General features: G+C 39.3%; 1 protein-coding gene across 1 annotated transcript in view; it reads left to right on the top strand.

The window, feature by feature from the left end:
- The first annotated feature begins 162 nt into the window (after positions 1-162).
- NXPH2 (neurexophilin 2) overlaps positions 163-19216 on the top strand; it is a 150801-nt gene continuing 131747 nt past the window's right edge. Inside the window, exon 1 of the mRNA XM_060178058.1 lies at positions 163-761. Within this exon, the coding sequence (XP_060034041.1) occupies positions 711-761 (51 nt within the window). The 5' untranslated portion in view covers positions 163-710. The remainder of the gene's footprint in view (positions 762-19216) is intronic.

Genomic DNA, 19216 nt, shown 5'->3' with positions numbered 1-19216 from the left:
GCGCGGTGCAGGGCGCTCTCCGGGGAGTCCCGGGCCTCAGCCCCACCCTCCCAGCCCCGGGTCCTTCTGGGCGCAGACCCTTCGCGCCGCGCTCCGGAACCCAGCGGTCGCCTCCCTCAGCCCCAAACTCTGGGTGCTTCTACTGTGCGCCTCTGCAGGGAGAGCACCCTGCCACCACCTCTCCAGTCAAAGAGCAGATTAGTGGGCAGGGCGCTGGCCCGGCCGAGCCACCCTGACCAGCCTGCAGGGGCTGGGGCAGGAGGGTCTCCGGGCTTCGCGGGGCTCCGGGGCGCTCAACTCTGAGCCACAGCTGCTCGGCGGGGCCAGATCCCTTAAGGAGCTGCGCGCAGGAGGAACCCGGCACCAAAGCTCCTGGGCCGCTGCCTGCGACCCTGGGCTTCCCCGAGCTCTCCCTGACCCTGGAGTGCGGGCGACCCGCGCTGCGTGCCCGAGCTCTAGCGGACCCGCGCGCTCCCTCGCGGCCCCCTCCGAGGAGGGGCGCGCGGGGGCCCGACTGGCACCTCCCGTCCGTCCGCCCTCCCCCTTCCACGCCCGCCCACCCGACCCGGCAGACGCGGCGCTGCGCTCCGAGCCCGGGAGGGAAGCGCGGCGCGGAGTCGCTGGCGCCCTTAGTGCAGCCCGGCGAAGTGGAGATGCGCGAGGGGCAGGCGAGCGCGCGCAGCTCCTGAGACGCCGCGCCAGCCGGCACCATGCGCCTGCGGCCGCTGCCCCTAGTCGTGGTCCCCGGCCTGCTGCAGCTGGTGAGTGCGCTCCGCCGCCCTGTGCGCGGGCTGCGGGATTCCGCGGGAAAGCCGCGTCGGAGGAAGCCGGCCGGCCCAGGAGCGGGCTCCGGACTGTTGGGGGGTGGAGAGCCGAGTGGAGGGAGTTTGCGGTCGTCTTAAAGAGTCTCGGGGAAGGACTGGGAAATGGAATGGAAGAAAGCTGCGGGCAGCCCAGGGGCTGATTGTGGGTTGGGACTTGAGGATCCGGGAAAAAGTAAGTGAGAAGTGGCCAGGAAGAAAGCAGGCACAGGTACTGGACAAGAAGCGGCTTGTGGGGACTCCATCTGGACGGGATCTGCTGAGGATGGGCTGCAAGATCTGAGTCCAGCTCAGGCTCTGAGGGGCATGGTGGTTTGTTTTTGAAAAATTTTTTTTCCGCTTGATATTTTGCCCAGATGCTAGCGGACACTTCTTTCAACCTGCGACATCCTGAGCCTTCCTTGGCAGGGCCAGTTAGCTATGCCTTTCAGAGAAAGACTGAAGGGAAAGAACTGGAGTTAATTAAGGGTCGGTTGAGGTTACCTTGGCTTTCATCTGTCCTTAGAAACTAGGATTCCCCCCCCCCCGCCCGTGGGTCCACAGTATGTAACTTTCATGCCCAACTCTGTAAAGGAGCCTCCCTCTCGGACACCCCTAAACAGTAGGCCCCCCGAAGACCGGTCCCACCAGCTCCCCTCTGGGGGCGCAGGCATTGAGGATGAGAAGGGGCTCAGGGGATGCCAGCCAGATTCCAGGTGACTGCCCCTCTTCCCTCTCTGTTCGCTTTTCCCACGTAGGGCCACACTCTCCTCTTTAAGATATATGTTTTACTAGTTATATTTGAAGGGAAATCCAGGGTAAGAGCTTCAAGAAGACAACTTTTAAAGTAAAATTATGGAGGGGACTGCTTTGGCTCTGTCCTTGTCTGTAAGGGATTCTCCATGTTCTCCTGGAGCCTACTGGTGAGGTGCTATTAAGAAGGCTTTCTTCAGAATCCAGGATTTCTTTGGTCCACATACTCAGGAAGGCTTACGCATTTAGATCTGGACTATTAAAACATGATTCAAGAACATAATCACTTGGAGAATGGTGCTCTCGCCCGCCCTCTTTCCTTACCTTTCTCTCCTTCCCTTATTTCCTTCCTTCCTTCCTTCCTCCCTTCCTTCCTTTCTTCCCTCTTGTTCTTTCTATGATTAACTTTTAGAGGTGAAAAATATACTAACTTATGGAAATTTCTCCATGATTATCTATGAAATAGGAGAGGCCGAGTTCTTTGCAAGTTTTGAGAATGGAAGGTTTTGGTGAAAGAAAGAGGGCACAGAAGGGTCTGTCCTTGTGACAAAAGAGGTTAGTTCTACCTCCATAGCATGAACTAAGGAATTCTTCAGTGGCATCAAGAAGAAAAATGAATCGATGTTCTCAAGTGTCCTTGAAATGAACCAGAGCACATACTGCCTGTACATGATACTGTATGGTAGAATGAAGTATACATCGAAGGCATTGTGTCTGCAATATGCATGGTGTGTTATTTTTTAGTATTACATGCTTTTTAAAAGGTTCAATCTGAATTTCGGTAAAAGATGATGAGACAAACCAACATTTGTATGACGAGTATAACTAAAACTACAGAACCCCAGGGGAAACAAGGGCTTATGTGGGATCCTCTTAGCTTATTTAGTTTTGTATTTAGTGACCATGAACTGCATATCTATTCTGTAGCAGTGTGTTCAACACTTAAACAGGAGGGACTATATTAGGGCATGGATTGGCAAAAAAAAAAAAAAAAGTTATCCTCTCAGTTTCTATATTGAAAACAGTAGATTTATTTATTTATCTATTTCACAACACCGTCATTGATAGCAAATACATCAAATACGTCTTGCAGGGGTTATATAGCTTCTTTAAGAGTTAGAGTCTAGTATTACGGCATGGGTTGATTGATTAGTTTTTAAGGAGGCTTGTCAAATTCTAATCTGTTTTTGGATTGTGCTTGAGTTGTATTTTTTTTTTCCTGGAGTACTTTATCATGGCAAGTAAGGTGGGGAGCTGCAGCTGTGTGATAAGCACACATTCCTTACACTGCCATCCTTTTGGACAATAAAAGGCTGTTTACTTTCTCCACCTAAGAGCTGTTTCCAGCCTTATAGCACAAGGGGATGTGAAAGGAAAACAGAGTAAATGAGCAGGGTATATCTAAATTAAAACATCCCTCAACCCTGCCAGTGCATGCCACCCCTAGCAGGTACCAAAAGGGACAGATCATAATTAGATCCTTTGGATAGCTCACAGGGTTGTTCTAGCTTTTCCACCTGATGTTGAACTCCACCACTAAATCCTAAGGCTAAATAGATTAAATTTTTTTCCCTAGATTTGAAAACTAGCCTTAATTTTCTAGAATTAAATAGAAATAGGCATTTAGTACACTTGTATTTGATGGGCACGGGTTGGGGGCAAGTTTGGCTACAGCTGGAATTGAATTTCAAATTTCCATTTGAACTACCAGCCCAAACAATATATACTTTTAAAATGTGAAATGCTTTCATGACTTCTGGGTTTATTTGGAGATACTGAAACCTTAGTTTCAAGAAAACAATGTCATTTATCTGAAAATATTCACAAGAAGTTGGGCTCAAATGAATCATTAACCACATAACACTTGTACACAAGTACATCTTTACTTGCCATCGTGCTATTTAAACATTTTTAAAAATCCCCAGAAAACTGACTTAATAAATATTATAGCTAATTTGTGAAGTGTGAGTATTTACCTATCCTTGCCCAACTTTCCTGGCGTGTGTCCAGTTCTTGTAACAGATAGATTCTGTACCTAATTAATATGATTATTATATATTTGCAAAATGCTAACATCAATCCAGAACATATTATGCTCTTTGAAATTCTTATTCAGTGACACATCCTTAATAAAAATATCAACAGCACATGATTTCTTTTCTGCCATCTAATGAAAGAAAATTAGCAATTGAAATTAATATAATAAAACGAGTGTCATTTCATGACATGATGTAAAGACTTAGCCAGTTGACAACTTTGTATGGATCTGCATAATTTGTAACTCTAATAAGTGTGAGATTTTACTTTTAAGAAAAATGTCAATTGTAAAAAGACTAAATTTGAATTTAAATGTGAGGTTAACTTGATTGGAGAATAAAATCTACTTAGAATTTTTAAAAATAAGATTCTTAAAACATTTCAAATTATTTAGCTGTGATACCATGATGAATTTATAAAACAAAATTATGTTAAAAGTGATATAAACAAAATTTTAGAATTCTATAAGAAGCAAAATACTTGTGATGCAAAGTATTAACATTTTAAGTTCATCTTTATTGTCTAGTGATGTTCCAGGTGGACTTATTAAGGATATATTTCTTTCTTTGAACAAGAAAGAAATATAAAAAAGAAAGAAATATAACGTTTGTTTATTTTGCTATTCATTTCATATCTTCATCCCCAGTGCTGTGTTTATAAGAAGTGATTACTCATGACTATCTTCCATTCAAATATCACAGTTTCCTCCATACACTTTGATCAATAAACATCAAAACAGAATTTCCCATTGTAGAAGCAATAGCTGTTTATTGTGTGGAGGAGAAAAAGCTCTTCCACTTTACCATGGTTATGATTTAGAGTTGACTGGTCTTGAAAATTAACTCCCCATTAGGAGTATCCTTATCATAGACATTTAGAAATGCAAATTAGGACTAGAGAATTAAATCCTTTATTCTAACCATTCCGTTATTAGTATAAGTTGTCTTTCAATAGTCTATTCTGAAATTATATTATTTGTTCAGTTTTAAATGCTTTCCACATAGGAAACAAGTCTCTTCTTGGGAACTTATTTTATGGCTTTATAGATTTGTGACTGGACAAGAAAAGCTTCCTTAATCTTTATTTTGTATTTATTTTTTTAGTTTCTTTTTTTCCAAATTGATTTTTATTGAGGAAGTGTTGTTTTTCAAAACTGTTATTGACTCGAGTATAATTTTGAATGTCCCACAGATATGAGCTATTCCACCGTGTCCACTACCAGAGTGTATATTTCTTTGTCTTAATTTACTTTCCATTATTTTTAGTATTGGTCATGATAAATAAGGCAGGATATTTGTCGCAAACCTCTTTAAAGTTTTTAACCATATCAGCTCAAAATGTGTAGTATTTCTTGTGCAACCAATGAACCAAGAAATGTTGACTTTTCTAACACACACCTTTCATCTACGAGAGAACTAATCCAAGATTTTGAATGATTTAGCAGCATCATCAAAAATGAGTATACACGTGTTACAGGCGATGATTTTATAAAAGCTTTGTGACTGTTTCTTACTGTTTACATATTCTACAGACTCCTATACCTTTGCTGGGTAAGATTTGAAATTTGAAAAAAAGAATTATAGTTGTACACTGAAGTATCTACAGTTAGGGCTGTGTCAGCGTTTTGTAAAGAGTCTCATTTCTTAGCCATCAACATTATTGCTGTTTAGAAGTTGGCATTTAATATCTTGATTTGAGAGTCAATTATTTTACAGCTGCTTAAAAATATTGGCCCAAATATTGGATTCTGAGCACTCATCCATGTGAGATGGCTTTGGAGGTATCTCTGTCGTTGTATATAGGGTGATGATTTAGTAAGCTAATTTGTGTATTATTCTTGCACAATGGTTATACATTACAATAGGATTAAATCATTTTAAATAACCCTTTTCTATCTAACTTACTTGTTGCACATTCATGAGATTTTGTAACACTATTTCTTTGTATGTGTATTTGTTCCAGGTTCCTAGAAAGTATTTTCTGAGTCTTTATCCATTTGAATTCTTATAACTTGTGTGATGGCCAATGATTTGATGACAACTTCATTATTCATTGCAAAATACTGTTCTCATACAAAGGATCTAATGCAATTAATAATACTGATTTTCATATCAGAGAATTCTAGGATATAACTCAGAGTTTTTGAATTTTCATTATTTTAATTGATAAAAATTTAGATATAACCCTGCAAATAACTGTTTTGCTTTCTCTTCAGTAATATCAGTGTACATTTATTTTATAGCTATCATTTAAGAAGACCTATAAGAAAAAAATTTCCCTTTTTCCCACTCAATTTCTTTAGGAAATTAAAATAGCCTTTAAACTGGCCACTTTTGTATATTTTTTAAAGAAGCCACTGAAGATTTTTGCTTTTGTAATTTTTGAATTTTTTAGACTTATGGACCCGTAGCAAGAGTGGTGGGTTCTTTTATAAATATAAACCATGATGATCACAATGGTGTATTTTTTACATTATAAGTATCTCTTTTAAAGTTATTTTTTATGGTTTATTACATCCTAGTCTCCCACTAAAGGGATTTAATAGAGAAGCACATTTTGAATGTTTCCCCACTTTTGTGTTGTGAAGAATAATGAATTTGGTGTCAAAAGAATAGGATTCTGTTTTTAAATAAATGGTACATTCACCCAATGTCTTCTAGCAGTTTTGAGCTACATCTTACACTGAGACTATAGCATCTGTAAAGACATAGACAAAATAGAACTGACCTGAGACTATGTGTGAAAATGCACTTGTACACACATATGGCTATGTATCCTGGGCAAATTACTTAACTGCCACAGAGTCCTCGTGTTTAAAAATAAGTCATTAGTGATAAAGTACATGAAAAATTGTTTTCAACATTTTTCAATATACAATATCAGTGTCAATGATATTTTCTTTTTTATGATTTACACCTTTGGTTACTTTACAATTTAAAAATATATCTTGACATTCAAACAATTGTTTTAAATATAAATTTTACTTAGAGTTTGCACTGTTGACTACATCAAAATGATGCATATATTTAGAAGTATATTTACAACACTCTGAAGCTGATTAATGTTATTCCTGCTTATGGAAAAGTGAAATTTCATGAAACTCAGCAAAGGAAAGTGATGAACAGTTATTTAATACATGTAATTAGCAAAATCAATACAATTAAAATTAAATGGTGCATTTAAGGCCTTATTCTTTTGTGCCATCTTTAAATAGTAAACTACTATTAATACCTAGTCATTGCTTTAAGTAAAAGCAAATTGACTTACAGTTAAATATAATTATTAAGATAATCAAATAGTAGGGCCAGGTTGTGTTACACCTGATTAAGTATACATATTACCATGTGCAAGGACCCAGGTTCAAACCTCTGGCCCCCATCTGCAGTGGAGGTAGCTTCACAAGCAGTGAAGCAGGCCTGCAGGTGTCTCTCTTACCCTCTCCCTTTCTATCCCCCTTCCTTCTCAATTTTTCTCTGTCTAGTCTATCAAATAAAGTTAAAAAATCTTCAAGAAAATAAAAAGATAAGCAAATAGTTTAAAGTTGTTTGTGTACATCAACCAGAAAGTCAGCCTTAAATAGAATGAGACCTATTTAAATCAGGTATACTTTTCATTAATTCTGGGGCTTTTAGTAGCTCAGATGTAAGATTTAGTTTGAATTTTGAATACTAAATCTCTTGCTGGCCTTTAAAAATTTTTATCAGCTATACTTTACACTAAATTACATGTTTATTCATTTACACAGAACAGTATGAAATTTTAGAAACAACTTATATTATTTGAAAGGAAATACATATTAACTAATATGTGTTTTCAGTTCCAGAATTATTTTTGTATAGACTTCATCAGTGAAAATGCATGATCATGAGATGCTGCATAGTATTCTGAATAAATAATGTGTATGTACAGGGTATAGGAATTCTAAAGAACTATTAAAACTAGATAGCAGTAATTTTAATTAATGACATTTCATATTTGGATAATTCAAATGGAAGACAGTTGAGGTAAGTGTAAGGACTTGGACTCTGGAAATGAAAAGGGAAAGGAATTGTCAGGGCTTGTTTTCCATAGTGTAAATTCACCTGTTGCTTCCTTGAGTTTGATGTCCAGATTTGTACTTCTCTCCCTCCTTCACTATTCAAGCTCTAAGTACGTGCCTCCCTATCTTACTTCCATATCTTTTTATTTACATACTTTAAAGCCAACTCATAGTTACTATGTCCTAAGTCACATACATCTTTGCTGAACTCTTGCCCTCTAACGTTCAGGGGGTTTATAACTGGAGCTTAACTCCTTTTCCTTTTTAATGTCTGGCTTCTTTGTATTCAGTAAAGTAACAATGTGGCTTATAAAATTCTTTCACATATGTGTGATCTCATGGCTACCCTCACATCAAATCTGAGAGGTGAACCAAATTGTATACATTTTACAGATGAAGAAACAAGAGCACGGAAGGTTTCAGAGAGTGTAAAGCATGGGAAAGGTAGAATGTGAAATGTCTACTCCTCCTAGCCCTTAGGTTTGGACAGCATCCATTTGCAGCAGAAATTTGTGAAATCCTTCACTGACATCCTGTAAGAAGGTCTTGAGGACCATTTTTAGGAAATAACCCATTTTACTCAGTGACTATGCTGAGGTTAGAATTCAAGCAAATTGGACATAAGTTCAAACAAAATAAACAGAGCAAATGAGTTCTCAATTGTGTCTCTTAACTAGAATTTCTGTTTAAAATGTCACTTCCTTAGTGTATTTAGTTGTCAAATGCTCCATTTTGTATGCAATAACAAGGTTATGTTGATGGCCTAGTAAGGTAGCTCCAGATACAACTAGAAGATAATTTAAAAGAGTCTTTAATTTCTCAAGTTCTCAGCCTATATTGCTTCATATTGCAAAGATGAGTAAGGGGAAAGAGAAAGACCTTAATCCCTTTTAAGGGGCATTTATTCCTCTATTTTTCATTTACAAGTGAGAATGTGAGAAGGCACCAATGTGTTTGTCAAAGGTGCTATATGACAGGTACTCACATTTGAACTGGAGCACATTCTTATCTTGTTTTGCCAGTAGCATACTTATTGCTCACTCCTTTCCTAACTTTTTTTCTTAAAAATATGTATTTTATTGTAAAGGTAACATTATGGTGGTTGTGGTTGGCTTTCCACCCAGATCTCTTTCTCTTTTTTTTTGAGTTTTTCTGGTCCCTTTTCCTGTATGGTTTCCATTCTATCATTTGGCACCTGTAATGTCCTTCAGTGATTCTGCTAGGTATTGAATACACCATGTCAGGAAGCACTCAGAGCCAAGGTGTCATCCGTTCCCTCCACTGGCAGTTCTTGACGAATTACTGACTGGAGCCACAAATGCAAAGCTTAGATCCTTGCTCTCTGAGCATCTTTCTGGAAGCAAAATGACACCCCCCCCCTTTTGGATTCTTTCTGAGAGCACACACTTCTCAGGTCTTCTCCCAGCCTCTGACCTGCTGCCTCATGCCCTTACCAGCCTTTCAAGGTTAGCACTTTCTTGCAAATCACTTCAGCTCAAACACTTACCTACACTTCACCTCTGGGGAGTCCAACCCAAGGTATTTATTTATTTATTTATTTATTATTATTATTATTTTTAAAAAGCAACTGGCCATTCTCACCAATATCAGCTCTCTCTGACATATCACACTAAGGGCTACTAAGTACTGAGAGTTTACTATGTATCTTTCTAGAAATTGTGGACATATGTCCTCTTACCATAGTGATAACAAGTATAACATAATGTTCTAAAACAGTTTTGAATGTAGCAATTGACTGTGCAGAGTTGTATACAATATTGAAAAATTACTTTTGAGAATTCATAGTATTTCAGGGCTTTAATGAGCTATTGGATATCAAATATTGTAATAAAAAAGACTGTGGGGGGCAGCTTAATAAACCTTAGTCAGAGATTTATTACATGGTGGTACAGCAATATGGAATGATATATATATATTGCCTCCAGGGTTATTGCTGGGGCTCGGTGCCTGCACCACGAGTCCACTGCTCCTGGAAGCCTTTTTTTTTTCTTTTTGTTGCCCTTGTTGTTTTATCATTGTTGTGGTTATTATTGTTGTTGTTATTGATGTCGTTGTTGTTGGTTAGGACAGAAAGAAATCGAGAGAGGAGGGGAAGACAGAGAGGAGGAGAGAAAGATAGACACCTGCAGACCTGCTTCACCACTTGTGAAGCGACTCCCCTGCAAATGGAGAGCCAGGGGCTCGAACCAGGATCTATAGGCTGGTCCTTGAGCTTCTCGCCATATGCGCTTAACCCGCTGCACTACCGCCTGCCCCCCTGGAATGATATATTTAGGTACAGCAAGATAGGCAGTTATCTGCAGAGATACAGGTAACTTATTATGGTCATAGAAGAGAGAGAGAGAGAAGAGAAAGAGAGAGAGGGTGAATGAGAGAATGAGAGGAGAGAGCGTCCTGCAGCAGAATTTGGCTACACATGTTCAATTTCACAGGAGACTTGGCAAGGCAGGGTCTGAGGGGAAAGAGAGCATGTAGGGAAAAAGGCTGACTTCCTCCTGGCACAGTTACGTTGCACCCACAATCCTTTGTAGGCTTATTAAGTTGATACTATGTGCTCATAGGCTGCCGTCAGCTATATACTATCACGTTCCCCCAAATCCTATCCACGTGCTGTCACAACAGTCAGAAAAGTAATGACATCTTTTCTGCTTTTCTATGCAAAAATATGTCATGACTTCCTACAACCCTATATGATATAATCAATCCCTTATTACTTTTGACTATTTGAAAATGTTTAATACATTTGTGAATATGTCTATAAAATGAATTCCTAGATTTAAAAATGCTGGTTCAGTGTATAACCTTTAAACTTTTAGTTTATTTTTATATTGATCTTATACTTGATGCATTATTTTGCAGTGGTTTTTACATTATAGACCTATTGGGGCCAGGTGGTGGTGCACCTGGTTGAATGCGCATGTTATAATGAGCAAGGACCTAGGTTTGAGGTGCCCAGCCCCATCTGCATGAGGGAAGCTTTGCAAGTGGTGAAGCAGTGTTGCAGGTATCTCTCTGTCTCCCTCCCTATATCCCCCTTCCTTCTCAGTTTCTGATTGTCTCTGTCCAATAAATAAAAGCATAAAAAATTTAAAAATATATAAATTATAGAGTTTTTGCGGATATCATTTATATGCCTAAAATTTAACTTTTATGAAACACATGAAAAACTATTTATTGTCAGTTCTATTTCTGAATTGGAGAATTCATTTTATAAAGTATATTTTCAAATTTGAATCTTTTGAATTTCTTTGTGTTATATATAAAGCAGAATAAACTGTTGAATAATCATGATCCTAAAGGCTAGAATATTGCAGATGAAGATTTGAGGTCTCCATTTTGGAAAAAGCTAGTAGGTCTACTTTTGCTAGTATGTCTATTATGATGGGCCTATGACTTTATTAGTTTTTGCCTTAGCCTAATATCTAATATGCAGGTGGACCCAATTATTGGCTAGGGAGATGGTGTCATAGTTGGAAAAAAGACTAGAAAGCTGGATCAGGGAAGAGAATAGCTCCCAAATATGGGGAAAGTATATAAGTATTGTTTACTATAAACCCCATTGATTCAATCTGGGGCCATATTCAGTACAGGAAACTGTGTAACCTCTGCATCCCTGTAGGTCTGAGCTTGCATTCTGTGGTCACAGCAAGGAACATTCCAGGCTACACTAATTTCAGGACCCATCTTCCTCGGGTAGTAGGTAGATTATGTTGTCCAACCTCCCTTCGAAGAATGGAACATTCCTTACTATTGTTGATCCAAGTTGAGGGCAAGGTCCTATAGAGATCTCCAAAGGGGTCCATTATGTTGTTCCTGATGGCTATGACCAGAAACAGTGGAAAGAGGGACCTATTCGAGGTCTGGGCCCATCATGTCTGTGTGAGAATCCCAGGATTTCCTGACTAGGGCCCCAGGTGATGGGGTGCCCTGGTAGTGACCGAAGAGTTATCATTAAAGTATGCCAGTGTCTTGTCACCAGCAGGGGCAACACTTCATAAGCGGTGAAGCAGGTCTGCAGGTGTTTTTCTCGCTCCTTCTTTCTCACCCCTCCTCTCTCAGTTTCTCTGCCCTACCCAATAAAAAATGGAGGAAAAATGGCCGCCAGAAACAGTGGGTTTGTAGTGCTGACACCTAGCCCTAACAATAATACTGGAGACAAAACAAACTTATAAATCTGAGCCTGAAAGGGAAAAAAGAACTACATTTTACAATTTTAAATTACTATTTAGTATTTGCAAAAAAATCTAGAGGTTATTATATTTAAAAGTCAAGGGCCACACACCCAGTAGAGTGCACACTTAAGTCATCATGCTGTAGTGTTGTTAAAGTTTGGGGGTGCCAGCAGGCCAGGCTAGCGTCGCGGTGGTAGACACAGACAGACTCGGGGACACACGGCTGGGCTGGGAAGCTGCAGTTTAATCTTTATTCACGAACGGGCAAATCACCACACCATGTGCTTCCCCATGTTTCTTTCTCAGCTGCTGCTGGGACTCTGCACGTCCTTAGCATATGGGGGTGGGGAGAAAGAGGGGCGCGAAACTAGCAAAGACCAAACCATTTCTCTCAGAGGTAGGGGGAAGGGGGCAAACCAACACGAAGAATACCAACATATTCCCCTTTTCTTTTTAACTAAATGACCACAGTATCAGGGGTGTGGGGTGAACAGAAACCTATATCGTACAGGCATTTTCAAAAAAGAAGCTGGCACAAACATGGAGAAACATGTAAGCGGGCAACAAGAACCAGTGTGCTGCCAAGGGAAGGCCTGAGGGGGCCATTTTTGCCTCTGGGCAAAACTTTATCAGCTTAAAAAAACATTTCCTGCCTCTGAGGGGTGTACTTGTCTCGACGGGCGTTTTCTAGCATGGGGGGAAGGTGAGGCCTAGAGTCCCAAGGCATGGCTGCAGTCAGTCTTTGAGAAACCCAGCAGCATAAGGGAAGCTGCTAGTTTTGTGCAAAGTGTCCGAGGTGTACCAGTGAGTCGAATAGAAGTCCAAAGCAGATGTCCACCGAAGAATTGCCAGTGGGTGAATTGTTGTACGTCTGTCTCGATGGGGAATGTCAGCCATTGTAATTCTGCTTTTATGTAGAGAACTTGACAGCTGCAATTTACTTACTATGAAACAAACTTGTAGCAGGTTAGAAGTTTATCACAATTGATAACTTTATTACAATTAGAAGTCTTTTTTAGAATGATTTTAAGGTTGTTCAAAGTTTAAACAATAGAATGTGAAAAGGTAGACATAAGAATCAAGGAAAAAAAACCTCAGGCATGAGAATCATTAGCATAGCCATTGTGTAATATATCATTTCTAATAGAGAAGGTAATTGAGAGTTTTACATATCAACAAGTCTATTTAACCTTTTGTTACACCCATTCAAGATGGAGACACACCCTAGGTGTGCACAGGTTTTGTTTAGACCAACTTGGTTAAAATATATTGATATTTAAACTAATTTTTACCTGAGACTTTAAATGTAAGTTAATTTTATCTCTATGAGAACTACATTGAAAACCTTTTTCATTTAATTCTGTCTGGTAAGAATATAGCCTTAAAGTTACATTTTTAACCTTAAAGTTAATGTCACCAAACTTTAAACACACACGTAAACATGGTCTTTAGTACACAAGGAGAGAAACCTTAGTTACGAAGACATGTCATTTTAAACACGAATTTAGACCTGTACTGTCTTAGTCGTTTGGGGACTGCGTTGTCCAGCGGTGGTCTCTTGGGCAGCTTCACTTCTAGGAATTGCAGGTTGCGATCTCTGGACAAATCTCTGCGTATTCTAGCTCGTCTGCCTTCAGACCCAAGCTGGAGACCAGAGGGCCCAGTTTCGGCAGGGAGCCCATGGTCTCTGGGTGGTCCGGGATCTGTCCAGACTTCATAGCAGGAGGGCAGGCGGGCCAGTCGTGCAGAAGGCGCAGGCCGAGGTGCCCCGGGGTGGCAGCCATGATAGGCCACCACGGCCCTGCCCCATGGCCATGTTTGCTGCCCTGCTCCCAGCAGCCGAGCAGCGTGGAGGGAGCCCGCGCCCAATGCCCCGTGCCACGCCGCGGAAAGCCGGCTCATGCAGGCTGGCGTTGGGCTCCTGCGAGCTGGCATTGGGCAGAAACCACAGAGTGGTCCAGAGATAAATGTTCCAGAAACAGCGAAACAGTCTTGTGAAGAAAGGGCAGAGGCCTTTGGAGATCTCTTCACAAGCAGAAGAGAAGGCCATAGTGCATAAGTGAAGCCAAATTGTCTTCACTTATCTGAGAGATGCACAGGTCAGGTCCATGTGGGCGCCATTTGTTGTTTATGTTCGGAGGCTCCAGCAGGCTGGGCTAGCGTCGCGGTGGTAGACAGAGACAGACTCGGGGACACACGGCTGGGCTGGGAAGCTGTATATCTTTATTCACGAACGGGCAAATCACCACACCATGTGCTTCCCCATGTTTCTCCCTCCGCTGGTGCTGCTGGGACTCTGGACGTCCTTAGCATACGGGGAGGGGAGAAAAAGGGGCGCGAAACTAGCAAGGACCAAACCATTTCTCTCAGAGGTAGGGGGAAGGGGGCCAAACCAACATGAAGAATACCAACACTGTAGGGACCTGGTTTCAATACTTTGGCACCACATGGAACCAAAGGAAACATCATTTATGGTGGAACAATGTGGTGCCGTCCATTATCTCTCTTTCTCCTTCTCTATCTCTGTTTATCTGAAATTAAGAGAAAAAATTCTTCAGGAGCAGTGAAATACTGTGTTTGTGAGACCTCCATGGGGAAAAATAATAAAAATATGATGCTATGAACCAAGATAAAGGAGGTAATGAAGAAGAGTTCTTAAAAATTAAATGTGGAATCCCAAGTAATAAAGACTGGGACAAGACAGGGATGAAGAGCTACTGATGAGTTATGAGTTAAAGTGAAGGAAGTCACCAATGCTAGAAACTAAAGAGTAGGCTGGGAAACATAAAACATTGGTGTAGAGATACAGAGAATAAATTCAGAATGTCCATTGAGGTACTTCAGAAACATGTAAGAGACATTGATGGGTGGTAAGGTATTAAAAAAACATATAGTATTGACTGAACTGGTTAAAAACATACCCATACCCCCCAAAAGAAGAAGTTCTCGTGAAATTTCTGAACTCAAAGGCAAAACCAGAAAATTCTAAGAGCTTTCAGTGAAATATAATATTGATAGATCAGTGATAAAATAAGTCCATGCTTCATCAACCATGTTGGATGTAAAAAGTAATAAAGGTGTCTTCAGAGTTCTGAGGTGAAGGAAATATAGAACTGATAGCCAAACTATCAGTCAAATGTGAAGGAAAAGGAGGAATAAGAGAAAAAAAATGTCATTTGGGGCATGCAAGATTCTCGGGCAGTTCCATGTACTTCAGATGAGAAAGTCCATAAGTAGGCACAACAACAAAACAAGAAAGAATCTTGATCAGGGGATGATATGGGATACAGTTTCATATTTGAATATGGCTCAAAAGAAGTAAAGATAGTTAGAGAAGGATCAGATATTAACCTTTGCTCTGGAAAGGAACCAGTTTCTATTTCCTTCTCTGGAATCATAGCGTGTGTTATACAAGGAATTCCACTTAAATAAGTTCAGTTTTACAAATGCTATATATTAGTATACTATATTTGAAATAGGTTTATTATATAAAGCATGATTATATAATTATAGCTTTTAAGGCATAGAATGGCTATGATAAATATTATTAAATGAAAATATAATAATAAAGAGCTAGATAAAAGGAGTATAAGAAGTGAACATAGACTATCATGGCAAATTTCTCACCTTTAATAAATAAGTTAAAAGCCGTCTAATGCTAAACTAAGTCAATACACTGAACATCTTAAAATCTGCCATGTAGTATAGTTACATATAATATAATCAACAAAAATGGCATAGTTATGTACTGAATACTTTTATTTTACCTTTTAAATGAAGTATAAAACTATTTACATGTATGCCAAGTCACTGTGTTGAATACTTCTAACTTAAACAATTAAATAATAGTTATGCCTCAATGAAACTAGAAAATCACAGGGGTTCAGTTTGTAGAGAGCAGACTTGCATGTCCTAGGCTCTCCATTTGGTTCCTGGCACTGCATGTACCAGAGTAGTACTCTTGCTTCTCATTCTTGCTCTTCCTGTTTTTCACTTTCTTCTTTGTCAACTCTATTTTGAATGAAATAAGTATTTCTTAACACTTGGGAAACAGATATTTAGTAGTATAATCAGGAAAAAAATCTTAATCTATTACTTCATATTTGTGTGTTTTTAGTGAAGTGCTCTTGGTAAAAGTTATTCTATGAATTTCAAAACAAAGGGGTCCTTTTTTAGTGAGCAGATCCCCCTAGTAGGGTAAAGATATGCTCATGTAATCTATAGGTCTCTAATATAAACTCTGATGGTGGTAGTGGCTTCATGGAAGTACTTACCTCCAAATGCATCAGGCTGTATATACATTAAGTATGTGCAGCTTTTTGAATGTCAAGCATGCCCCAATAAACTGGTTTAAAAATGAGTTAGTAGACTTGATGTGCTAGCTCATGTTGGAGGATGAAGTGGAATAGTTCCTTGTGTTGGGAGGTCAAAGTAGGATGGCATTCTGCTTATCATAAGAAATTTAAAGCATCCCAGTCTCTACCTACTAGATGCTAGTAGTACATTCCCCCAGCGGTGAGATGTCTCTCAACATGGACAGATGTCCCCCAAGGAGCAGCCATACCCAGTTGAGAAATACCTCTGTGAGGGATTCCTGACTATGTGAAACTTAGTTAAGTGACCTTTTTATTTTTCCCAGTTAAGAGTTTTATCTTTGAATGGCTGGTAATAGGTCAACATTCTGCATAGATCAAGTTTCCTCTTGACACTTTTTCTTGTCTCAGGCAAATTTCTTTAGTTCAGTTCAATTTACCCAGCATTTTTGAGTGCCAACTCTTCCAGGCACTGTGCCCAGTTACATACATCTCTATTTGATAGATTTTCCTTTCTAAGGGAAATGAATGATGAGTGAACTCTCTGATATCTCTCCTCCAGACAGAATCCCCCTTGCTACTAAAAATTCAGACATTTCACTTTGCCTCAGGTATAGAGTCTACCAGTTGTTAGGTCTAGGTCAGAGAGTTTTAGTAAAACCTTCTAATTTTCATATTCTAACATGTTTTAGCATGAGAAAAATTGCTTTAAGTAGGATACAACAAATAAAACTTAAAATGATAGCTATAAATGTAGTTGGAAATAGAAACCAGATCACATTTGATGTATATATCTGTTACAATTTAAATGGTTACTTTGAGGTTATATTCCTCAAAGAGTTTGTTTCCCACAAACCTAGATTATATAATGGTTATTGAAACTGGAGAGAAGCACTTCTGAGTGGAGAATCTGATGCATTGTCTCCAAGATTTTAAAATGTAGTTTAAAGTGATTGTGTTCAACTCTTAGGAGCTAGATTGCTGTTTTCTTTTTCTTTTTTCTTTTCTTTTCTTTTCTTTCTTTCTTTCTTTTTTTTTTTTTTTGCCTCCAGTGGCACCACAAATCCACTGCTCCTGGAGGCCTTGTTTATCCTTGTTATTATTATTATTGTCATTGTTGTTAGATAGGATAGAGAGAAATCGAGAGAGAAGAGGAAGACAGAGAGGAAGAGAGAAACATAAACACCTGTAGACCTGCTTCACCACTTGTGAAGTGCCCCCCCGTAGGTGGGGAGTGGGGGGCCCGAACTGGGATCCCTGCACCAGTCCTTGCGCTTTGAGCCTGTGCACTTAACCCGCTGCACTACCGCCCGACCCCTGGATTTCCCTTCTGTTGAAAATTGGGTATAGTTTCAAATTTAGTTAAATGTAAACTGTGAGCTACTCTGTTTTTGTAAATAGTCCAAACACTTTCTTCTACTTTAGAGCATATTTTTAATTACGTTTGTCCTTTAAAACAATTCTTTTTTAAATAAAATAATTTATGAAGGTATACTGTAAAAAGTTGCATTTTCTCCCCAAGAGGTAAGTATAGCAATAAAAACTAAATGAATCCCTGCTGGTGTTAAACTTTGAAATATATTTTTATGATCATTGTCTCTGGACAAAGTGTGTGACCTTATTTACTGGAATAAAGTCCGAGAACACAGTGGCCCTCTGCTAGAGCGCTTACAAGTAACCCCTGTGTGGGTGGAAGACAAGCCTCTGCATAGGTTCCTATAGCCTCTGGGTTGAGTGGGGTACCCACACACTAAACAGGCCTGTGCACTCCTGGCCCTGCTCCTGTACATTACATATATATGTGTGTGGATAACACTTCCTAACCACTAGTTTTCACTATGTCAAAAATGATAAGAGTTTCAGTAGCAGCAGGACTATTTGTCTTTACCTTGAAGTAAATGCTAAAATGCTAATACTGTACTTTCAGCTTCCCTCAAGTAATTGATGTGGGAATGGTTATCGAAAAATGATTTTTGGTGACCTAGGTGGTGACATATTGGATAAAGTTTGAAGTCCTGAGTTTGATCCCAAGTATCACATAAGTCAAAGTTATGCTCTGGTTCTCTCTCTCCTGCCACCCTCTTAGTTAACTAATAAATCTTTAAAGACAATATTTTATTGGCATATTCATATGTTTATTCCTTCATCTAAAAGTTTAATAATCTATCCTAAGAATGATACTATACTAAAATTTTACTTAAGACTATAATCCTAGGGAGTCGGGCGGTAGCACAGCGGGTAAAGCACATATGACGTGAAGTGCAAGAACCCACGTAAGGATCTCGGTTGAGCCCCCAGCTCCCCACCTGCAGGAGAGTCGCTTCATAGTCTGTAAAGCAGGTCTGCAAGTATCTTTCTCTCCTGGTGTCTGGTCTCTGTCTTTCCCTCCTCTCTCCTTTTCTCTCTGTTCTATCTAACGACAACATCAATAACAACAACAATAATTACTACAACAACAATAAAAACAATAAGGGCAACAAAAGGGAAAATAAAAAAATAGACTATAATTCTAGAGAAAAAATCCTGTTTCCTGATAAATCAAAAACTATTATTTAAAGAGTAAGAATGTCAATTTATTTTTTTTTAATATTTTTATTTATTTCATTTTAAAGATAAAGAGCAAATACAGAGGGAAAGATACTGGAGAGAGAAAGAGACCAGAACACTGCTCAGTTCTGGCTTATGGTGGTGCTGGGGATTGAACCTGGGACCTCAGAGCCTCAGGCTTGAAAGGCTTTTGCATAACCATTATGCTGTATCCCCAGCTCCCAATTTATTGTTTATTTTTAAAATTTTCCTACCAAGATAATCAGAGATAATTTATAGTTTACTTGCAGCAAATACATTTAGTAAACCTAATATTCTTGAAGTATTTTTCCCCGTCATATAGTTTCTCATCTTGTATTCCTTCAAAAAGTAGAATTGTTATATGTGCTTTACATATTCTTTTTAAAAATTTTTTATATTTATTTATTTTACCTTTTGTTGCCCTTGTTTTTTATTGTTGTTATTATTATTGATGTCATTGTTGTTAGGACAGAGAGAAATGGAGAGAGGAGGGGAAGACAGAGGGGGAGAGAA

This window comes from Erinaceus europaeus, chromosome 18 (assembly GCF_950295315.1).
Source record: "Erinaceus europaeus chromosome 18, mEriEur2.1, whole genome shotgun sequence".
Lineage (NCBI taxonomy): Eukaryota > Metazoa > Chordata > Mammalia > Eulipotyphla > Erinaceidae > Erinaceus > Erinaceus europaeus.
The sequence above is the reverse complement of the archived record's forward strand: the minus strand, read 5'-3'. Positions and strand labels throughout refer to the sequence as shown.